Here is a 10,651-nt window from a genome sequence, read left to right on the forward strand (position 1 = left end):
GACGACGATATCGGAGTCTCAGGAAGTACCTCGCAAAGTCTCGCACAGCGAGATCTCGGTACACCAACTTGATTCAAGGGTGAACAGTGCTGGACCAGTGCGTATGCGTGACGAACTATTTGAGCTGGTTTCTCGAGGGTCAAGCGATGAGCTGAAGACCAAGCTAGAGAGTCTCCCCACGAACACACGTCTGACAGACCACGTCTTTCTGCAGTCGGAAACACGTCAGAATCTGCTGCATTACGCTCTAGAGAACAACAAAAGGGAGATAAGCAAGATGCTTATCCAGTCTGACTACACGGGTTTACTGGGACAGGAGTACGGAGTGTTTCTGGGAAGTATAACAGGCAAAAAGAACGCCCTACACAAAATAACCGAGCTTAACGATTTGGAAATGGCAAAGTTGTTTACCGAGAGGATTTCCGACAAGGATCTTTTGATGAAATTACTCCTTCAGGAAACGCCCGTAACAATTTCCGGTCAAAGACCGAGAACTTTCCCGTGTGTGCACCTGGCCGCATTTCACGGATTCACGGAAATGGCCGAGCTGTTTTTGGACTGCGATGTTGACGTCAATCACATCAACCAGAAGAAAGACACGGCTCTGCTGTGGGCCGCCCGCTGGGGTCACGTGACTACTGTGAAAATGTTGCTGAATCGCAAAGCTCTGACGGACATGGAGAACGACAAAGGATCCACCGCGCTGTACTGGGCTGTCAGATACGGATTCTCGGAAACTGTGGAGCTTCTCGCGAGAGAAGGCAAAGCCAACGTGAACAAAACGAGAAAACTCGGGCTGGTGGCTCCAGTGATCGTGGCGTCAGCCTACGGAATGAACGACATCGTCACGATTCTGCTTAGCAACGGCGCTGACGTCAACTTCTGCATCCGAGGCCGAGAGAGGCCGATCCACCACGCGGCGAGGGAGGGTCACACTGACGTCATACTCACGCTACTGTCGCACGGAGCGCGGATCGACGAAGCAGACGAGAGGGGAGACACCTCGCTGATTTTGGCGGCAAAATTCGGCCATCCTTTCGTGCTGCAGACTCTGGTGAAACACGGCGCCGACATGAACCACAAGAACCACGAGGGGGACGACGTCTGGAGCTTCGCGGTCGACAACGAGAGCGACGACGTCATCAGAGTGTTGATCGACAGTCTGATAGAGACTGGCGCCATGGTGATGGAAGACGGCGTGTTGTGCTTCAGCAGAAAGAAGTCGCCGCTGCTGCAGGCGGCTGCCGGCGGACACTGCGACAAGGTGGAGATGTTGCTACAGCTTAAGTTGGACCCTTTGGCGCGGGACGACGAGGGCAACAACTTGATGCACTACGCCGCGATCAACAACCGACACGCGGTCATCAGGAAGTTCAGCGACCGACTGAGCGTCGACCTGCAGAACGAGCGAGGCAACACTCCGCTTCACATCAGCGCGATCAAGGGCCACCACGACACGATCGTCGCCCTTCTGGAGCGGAACGCCAAGGCGAACGTCAAGAACGAGTCGGGCGAGACGGCCCTGCACGTGGCCGCTTCCTCCCAGCTGATCGAGCCCAGAACCGTCAAACAGATGTTCAATTACGTCATCAAATCGCACGCGCACGAGAGTCTGAACGTCGTGAATAACGACGGCAACAACCCGCTGCACGTGGCGGCGCAGTTCGCCAAGCCCGACGTGCTGTGGGAGTTCCGCTTTGTGCGCCTTAAGGACAAAGGTCAGGACGGGAACACGCCGCTGCACGCCGCCGTGAGACCCGGCGAGCCAGACGTCCTCGACATGATGCTCGACATCTACGAGTCGATGAAGCGTGACGCCGACATCAACGAACAGAACAACAGGAAGGAGGGCATCATCCACCTGGCCGCGTCTCAGGGATTCACTGGAGCCGTTCGGCGTCTCATTTTGTACGGCGCCAACCTGGCGTTCAAGGACCATGAGGGCAACACCGTCCTGCACAGTCTGACGAAATCGTCTGTGGCCGATCCCGCCCGCGCCAAACAGCACGTGAAGATGTTCGAGATGGTGACGGACGAGGCGGTGAAGTGGTGGTGCATGGAGCGAGGACTCCAGTACCCGGACGACCACGATCTGTACTCCAGATACAAGCGGCAGGCCGTCCTCAGTCTCACCATCGACCTCTACAACAACGCCGACCTCAACGTCCTCGCCACGGCCTACAAAGTGGGCGCCGTGGACATCGTCAAGATGTTGATGATGATGAAAGGCGTCATGTGTTTCGAGGTTCAGAACAAGGTCCGTTTCAACGTCACACACCTAACGCCGCTGACCAATAACTCTCTGACTGGCTTCTGCAACAACACGCGCGTCATCCCGAGGCCGTCGTGCATAGAGTGGCTGCTGTCTCTCGAGTCGACAGACAAGGCCTCGGAAATCCTCGACATCCCGCCCATAAAGTTGATCGAGAAGGCGTACGGCTCGGTGGCCGCGTGGACAAACATCGTGTTGATCATACTTCACATCGCCTACATGGCCACCTTCAGCTACTGCTCAAACGCCCTGTTGGAAAGGCGCCGAATTTCTCCGTCCGATTACTCAGTCGACGCTCCAACCGTTCTGCTGTACGCGGTCGTTCCTATAGAACCAGCGCTGTTTTTATTTTATGTCTTGTACCGGACGATCAAGTCGGTGTGCATGGGACAGTTCACGGTGAGCTACAAGCTGCACATCGGCAGAGACGGCGGCGTCGTGACGTTGATAGAGACCTACATATCCATCCTCTTCAGCTTCGTGTACGCCATCCTCGTCGTGGTGTGGATTGTGCTTTTCTCCGTCGGCTACAGCTACCACGACTACTTCCTGGCGCCATCCCTCCTGCTGGGCTGGCTGTTCACTATCTCGTTCACCCGGGGCTTCAAGCTGATTCACTACTTCTGGAAGATGATCCAGCACATGATCATCAAGGACGTGCTCAAGTTCCTCTTCGTCTACCTCTTCGTCCTGCTCGCCTTCTCGTTCTGCGTGCACGTCCTCTTCCAGGTCTCCCCCGCGCTCATCGCCAACTACGCCTCGCCCCTCGACACCATGTTCCTCTTCTTCAACCTGATGATAGGGATGGGGGAGCTGTTCGACGGGAGCGTCGCCACGAGTCTCCAAGCTGTGGGCAGGTCGACGCTGTACATCAAGATCCTCTACATCATTTACATGATCTTGGGGACCATCGTGCTCCTCAATCTGCTTATAGCCATGATGAACGACTCCTATTCGGACATCTTGCGCAGACGACAGCTGGGGTGGAGAATCGAGTCCGTGCAGCTCGGAGTGGACATAGAGAAGTCGAACCCCTGGTGCACGAAGCTCTTCAGTAGAGTCAAGCTCCACTACGGACAGATTCTGCCCTCGCCGAAAGACAAAGCCGACATGAACTGGTATATCGAAGTCTCGCGAGATCTCGTCAGTGTAGATCAGACGAAATCAGAGTTAAGCGAAATCGAGGCTGTGCGAGACCTGAATTCGCGGATTAAGAACATGGAGAACAGGATGACGGATCAGCTGAAACAGATGCAGACGGCACTGGATGAAATTCGCGGCGTTGTCGTCAAACTGAAATTGACGAAGAAGCAGAAAGATTAAAAGAAGATGACAATGTTTCTTAACATGTTTTAACTCACAGCTGCAGAATCATTATTGGATCCAAAGATTTTTTTTGGGGGGGGGGGGGGGGGGACACCCCCCAAAACAAATACCCATACCTAAAAAAAGTTTTTCGTACGTACAAAAGTATTGGGTGGTAAAATCTGGTCTGGGTTACTACAAGCATTAGGACCACAACAAACACCTTGTAAATACAGACACTGATATTTTAAATAAGAAAATGTATTTAATTTGTATATCATCGAAAAGGCTCTATTGGTCAGAAACATTTTACAATGGTTGTAAACTCAGGACTTCCCCTTTAAACTATTCTCACGGAAATGTTTTTCCTCTGTGTGTATTTCAAGGGGTAACGGTAATGAAGAATGTAATCAAATAATTTACACCCCTCCCCCCACTATTTTATGGTTATTCGAAAGCATGAGATGATGTGCATAATTATGTTTATGCTAACATTTGTTTTTTCAAATTTTAACCATTTGTAAACAAACTATGCAGTTGGTTTGATACCATTTTATTTGATACACATTGACGTTTTTACCGCGAATATATATTTATTTGCTCAAACTTGTGATTGAAACATATTTTATTGCTTTTTAAAGAACAAATGGATTAGGCACAAGTTATACAACTTACTAGGCATTCTCCATCATACATACATGTTATGACAGTAATACTTACTGATGTTTTCCCTTTTTGACACTATAGTGTCAATTTGTTGTTAAAATAATTATGTGACACAACTGCTGATATTATTGTTAAGCAAAGCATCCAGTGATATCCGAGTGAGCCATCGAATATTGAAGACGGCAATAATTAATCGCAATACTCGACCTTATACAAAGATACACCGATATATCGATATGCATGTTATTGATATACACTACATGGATGCATATATGGATATATGTATGGACGGGTGGATGGATGTATGTATGGATAGATGGATCGATGAATGGATGGATATGTATGGGTGGGTGGATGGATGGATTGATGAATGGATGGATATGTATGGATGGATGGGTGGATGGATGGATGGATGGATATATGTATAGATGTATGGATGGATCGATGGATCGATGAATGGATGGGTATATATGGATGGGTGGATAGATGGACGAATGGATGGTGAATGGATGGATATGTATAGATTGGGGATGGATGGACGGATGGGTTGGATAGATAGATGGATGGATGGATGGATGTGTATGTATCCAAAAACGAAAAGCCACCAGACAGGTATGGAACGGATGGATGGGCCAAAGGATATATTATATATATATATATATATATATATATATCAGATTATATATCTATATATATTATATATATATATATCTATATATATATATACCAACACACACATATATATGGATGGATATGTATGTATGCATGGATAAATATGTATATATGAATGAATGGATGGATATGTATGTATGCATGGATAAATATGAATATATCAATGAATGGATGGATGGATGGATGGATGGATGGACGGATGGATCACATGTACATTGTATATTTCTTTTATTGTTTATCACGATGCCTAGCGTTTAATACATTTACTATCATTTGGCGATTTATAGATTATCATGCTGAATTATTTGTTGTTGTAGTTTTCTACTTTAAATCTGTTTATATTGAAAACTAATTTGTTGACTCATTTAACATTCCTTTGAACTATCTTGTAACATATTTGTAATATTTAACATTCCTTTGAACTATCTTGTAACATATTTGTAATATGTATTTTTTAAAAATTTATAATATGTATTTCTAAAAATATATTTTAAAGTAGTTATGCAATGTTCTGTTTTGTTGAACATCCCATTAAAGGGTGTGAACAAATATCCAATCATGATAACCGTTATTTATTAATAGTCCGCGTAGAAAGGCATCCAATCAGTGTTAGGGTTACATGTAGTATCCGAAACTTGTGTTGTCTGATTAACACTAAACCAGGTTATGGTGGACCTAATATGACGGCGTTTTGTTTTTCCAAAGGTTTTGTTGTTTTAACATATGGGGGTGGGGTGGAAGGGGGTCTTCATTCTATGGGATGGATGGGGTGGATGGGTGGGAGGCAGCTATATATAGAGGCTATTTCATGGTTTTTTCCCAATACGATTTGTATGTCAACGAGTGATGTGTGAAAACCATATTTTCACGAATTGCGAAGCAATGAGTGAAAATATGGTTTTCATACATCATGAGTTGACATAGAAATCGTGTTAAAAACAACCATGAAATGGTCTATTTATTATATACGTCTTTCCTAATTTTGACATCTTTCGCCATGATATATTTTTTCCGATGGATTAGTATATTAACATTTATTTAATAACACCGCTGTGCAAACATACAAAGTGTACCTGACAAAGCGATACTCCAAATCCCCAACAAAAACCGAACGAATCGAAAGCAGTTAAATTCTTACACTTACACGCAATGACAGGACATTGTGTCATCATTATTTAGCTTTATATTCAATTCGTGTTAGATATTTGATGCACTTCATATCCCTTGTTTATAGGTACAGTTGTTTAAATTACATTTTTTTCAACTGCACTGCACTGGTAATAACCAAACTTAAATACGAATAAACGAGATAAAGGGAGATAATTTAATCATAAACCTTTGCACAAAAGTAAATACCATTTCTATATTTTCACTGTAGATAGAATACAGTGAAAATGTGACTTTTCACCGGATATTACTTTTATGGTTTCCGTAGATCTATATATTTCATGGCTATGCATATAATAAATGTATTTATTTTCAACTGAGGGTCAAGGTAGTGTCTTGGGAGTTGAGGAGTCAATGCATTCTGACACTCCCACCCCTCCTCCCCACCCCGTTTTCAATGCATACGATTATTTAGTTTCAGGCATATTTACGCACAAAATAATAGTGTATTTATGACTGTTATAAATAAAATGTATATTTTTTTTTATTGTGTTATTGCTTTGTGTGTTAACGACAAACAAATGAGATGGTTGTTTATCGACACCCCAGCACATTGATTAATCAAATGTTATTAAACAACATTGGCAACTGTGGCAGTTAAGCGACATCGGTGGTGTTGTAGCCATCGGGCATAAAGCTGGTAGGTACTGGGTTCGCAGCCAGGTACAGGCTACCACCCAGAATGAGTTTTAATGAATCTGTCAGTAACCACTAACCCAATGTCCTAGTCATACAGCCAGGATAGCTGAGGTGTGTGTCCAGGACAGCGTGCTTGAACATTAATTCGATACCAGCACGAACATGAAATGAAATGTGCTGCAGGACCACAAGAACTGGGTGAGCTTAAAGTGACACAGAGTTTGTTTTGATTAACGACACCACTAGAGGACATCGATTTGTTAACCTTCGGCTATTGGGTGTCAAACATTTGGTAATGCTGACATATATACTGTATAGAGGAAACCCGCTATATTTCCCCGTTATTAGCAAGGGCTCTTTTATATGCACCATCCTACAGACAGGACAGCACATACCACGACATTTGATATACCAGTCGTGTTACACAGGCTGGAATAAGAAATAGCTCAATGGGCCCACTGACGGGGGTCGATCCCAGACCGACCGCGCAACAGTAGAACGCTCTACCACTGGTCTACGTCTCGTCCCTTTAATGTGACAAACAGTAGTTTGAAAAACAACAACAACAAAAAACAAAAAACCCCACAAAAAACCATGACGCATTTTTTGGGTTACTATTAGAGCCGTGTTAGACAACTGAAATCAGACATTACTAATCTTGTATCCATTTCTGTACATCCTAAGAGTTTCTCGTCATCCTGGTCTTTGTAATGCCACGAAATACATATTTTTTACAATTCTAAAAACGCAAGTACCTCCAAGAAGTAACGGTTATGGAACGTTATCCAAATGTGTTACAGTCGTATAGATTAAAGGGACATTGCTGACTTTGCTGCATTGTAAAATGTTTCCGACTAATAAAACATTTCTTCAATTAAACTTACATATTAAATATATTTTTTGTTTAGAATAACAGTGTCTGTACATTCAATGTGTTTCTGGTCGTCTTAATACTTGTAAGAAGCCCAAACTGGATTTTGTCTTCAAATAATTTCATACGTACGAAAATAATATATTTTAGGAAATAAAATGAAATTTAACCTAGTACAAATATTAGAACGATCAAAAACACGTTTAATATACAGCCATTAATATATTATGCAGGAAAATATATTTGATATGTAATTACAATCGTTAAAACGTCTCCGTTAGTCGATAACATCTTAAAAATGGCAGTAAACTCGGGAATGTCCCTTTAATCGAACTCAGTGTAAATTTTCAAGAGTTGAAACTAGGGTCTGCTACTTTAATTGACTTGGGTTTTTTTTCCTTCTACGGACCATCGACTGTAATGCAGACGCGAGGGTAAACGCACATGAATAGTAAACAGGTATTTAAAGACTCGAATCGCGTATGGATGTTATAAACGGATAGCCTTGCGTGGGTGGTGAATATTAATTTAGTACTGATACTACATTAAAACTCCTTCAGTACTCCTTCAACTGTTAGATATAAATTTAGTAAACATGCAAATGAGGTTTTCGCCATACGCTTTTTTTTGGGTAAATTGTATTAAAATTGATACCGCGTTGTTATCTTGATTGAAAAAAAATCGACCCCCCCCCCCCCCCCCAGTTGGTTTTGTTTAAAGACATCACTAGAGCACATTGGTCCTTAATCGTCGGATGTCAAACATTTGGTAATTATGACATATTTTCTTAGAGAGGAAACACGCTATATATTTCATTAGAAAGCAAGGTATCTTTTATATGCACCACCCCACAGACACATACTACGGCCCTTGATATACCAGTCGTGGTGCACAAGCTAGAACGAAACATTTCCCATTGAAGCCACCGACGGGTATCGACCCTAAAAAGGCCGCGCACCAGGCGAGCGCTTTACCACTGAGCTACGTACCGCCCCGTGACTGGCAGTGTAGTAAACAAAGAGTAGTTTGTTTTATTTAACGACGCCACTAGAGCACATTGATTTTTTTTATCTTATCATCGGCTATTGGACGTCAAACATATGGTCAATCTGACACTGTTTTATTTTTATAGAGGAAACGCGCTGTCGCCACATAGGCTACTCTTTTACGACAGACAGCAAGGGGTCTTTTATTTGCGCTTCCCACAGGCAGGATAGCACAAACCATGGCCTTTGTTGAAGCAGGTATGGATCACTGGTCGGTGCAAGTGGTTTAGACCTACCCACTGAGCCTTGCGGAGCACTCACTCAGGGTTTGGAGTCGGTATCTGGATTAAAAATCCCATGCCTCGACTGGGATCCGAACCCAGTACCTACCAGCCTGGCAGTTAAGCTATCGATGTTGATGCTCGTAGGCACTGGGTTCACCTGCATCCACCCAGAAAACGTTTTAATAACTTAAAGGGGTAGGTGTAGCGGCGTGACGTAGCCCAGTAGTAAAGCGCTCGTTCGGCGAGCGGTTGGTCTAGGATCGATCCCCGTCTGTGGGCCCATTGGGCTATTTCTCGCTCCAGCCAGTGCACCACGACTGGTATATCAAAGGCCGTGGTATGTACTACCCTGTCTGTGGGATGGTGCATATAAAAGATCCCTTGCTGCTAATCAAAAAGAGTAGCCCACGAAGTGGCGACAGCGGGTTTCCTCTCTCAATATCTGTGTGATCCTTAACCATATCTCTGACGCCATATTACCGTAAATAAAATGTGTAGAGTGCGTCGTTAAATAAAACATTTCTTTCTTTGGGTAGGTGTAAGGCCACTACACAGAATTTTCTCTGACTAACCCACTTTCCTGGACAGACATTCCAGATAGCTAAGGTGTGTGCCCAGTATAGCGTGCTTGAACCTTAATTGGATATAAGCACGGCAATTAAAACTAACGAACGTTAACACACTCAGACATGAAGTATAGTTATACTGTTACTAATAAATTTGAGATACTATAGTAATTACCTAATAGTAATTATCTAAATTTTGATAAAAATTTGATTTACTAGGGGTGTTTTTTTTTTTTGGGGGGGGGGGGGGGGAGGATTTAGCTCAGTAGTTTGAGTGCTCGCTTGAGGTGCTTGTGTCGCAGGGTCGAAGCATCTCGATGGATCCATTCAATTGATTGGTTTTGTTGTCGTTCCAACTAGTCCACCACAACTGGTGAAATGCCGTGGTATGTGCTTTCCTGTCTGTGGGAAAGTGCATACAAACGACCCCTTTCGTGGTATGTGCTTTCCAGTCTGTAGGAAAGTGCATACAAACGACCCCTTTCTGCAGTAGGACAAGTGTAGCGGGTTTTCTTTGATGACTACGAGTCGGAATTAACAAATGTTTGACATCCAATAGCCGATGATTAATTAATCAATGTGCTCTGGATGGTGTTGTTAAACAAAACACACATTACTAGGTTTTGTCACTGGGCAGCAAGAATGAGTTAACGGTCTCTTGCGGGTATGCCCCCCCCCCCCTCAATAATGTATTGCCACTGGTGAAAGGCCGTGGTATCCCCCCCCCCCCCCCCCCCCCCATACCTTTAATATTTACCTGGTCTATGAGTCTCAACATAATAAATTGTTGATCTCTGGTCAGCGCGCGGGTCAATTGTGACGACTGCGCGTCAACAATTTTTATTTTTAATTTCCCGCGGTATGACACCGATTTTTACCGGGCTTTTCTTCCTATGGTGTAAAACCGCATTTGGAGCCAAAATGCCATCGCGCATGAACTAGGATGTGCATTCTGAGTTCAGTTTAAATATGTCCCTTATTTCGTCATCAAATATACCCACCTTTTCTGTGCAGTCAATGCTTTAAAAAAAAACCCCAACCCCCAAAAAACAACAACAAATAAACACCCAAACACCCCCCCCCCCCAAAGAAAAACCCAAGAGACCCCCCCCCCCCCCCACCTCCCCTCCAAGAAAACAAAACAAACCCGCATCGCGGCATCAATTCTGGAACTTTGGTCTGAGCAGCGACCGTTGTTGTTTTGCCTAACGTGTGATATCCAA

The 10,651-nt window shown here is 44.1% G+C and overlaps 1 protein-coding gene across 1 annotated transcript in view; it reads left to right on the forward strand.

The window, feature by feature from the left end:
- LOC121384979 overlaps window positions 1-4,560 on the forward strand; it is a 23,020-nt gene extending 18,460 nt beyond the window's left edge. Inside the window, exon 3 of the mRNA XM_041515487.1 lies at window positions 1-4,560. This exon is cut by the window's left edge and continues 41 nt beyond it. Coding sequence (XP_041371421.1) covers window positions 1-3,595 — 3,595 coding nt within the window. The 3' untranslated portion in view covers window positions 3,596-4,560.
- The last annotated feature ends 6,091 nt before the right edge of the window (window positions 4,561-10,651 follow it).

This window comes from Gigantopelta aegis, chromosome 11, assembly GCF_016097555.1.
Source record: "Gigantopelta aegis isolate Gae_Host chromosome 11, Gae_host_genome, whole genome shotgun sequence".
NCBI classification, from domain to species: domain Eukaryota; kingdom Metazoa; phylum Mollusca; class Gastropoda; order Neomphalida; family Peltospiridae; genus Gigantopelta; species Gigantopelta aegis.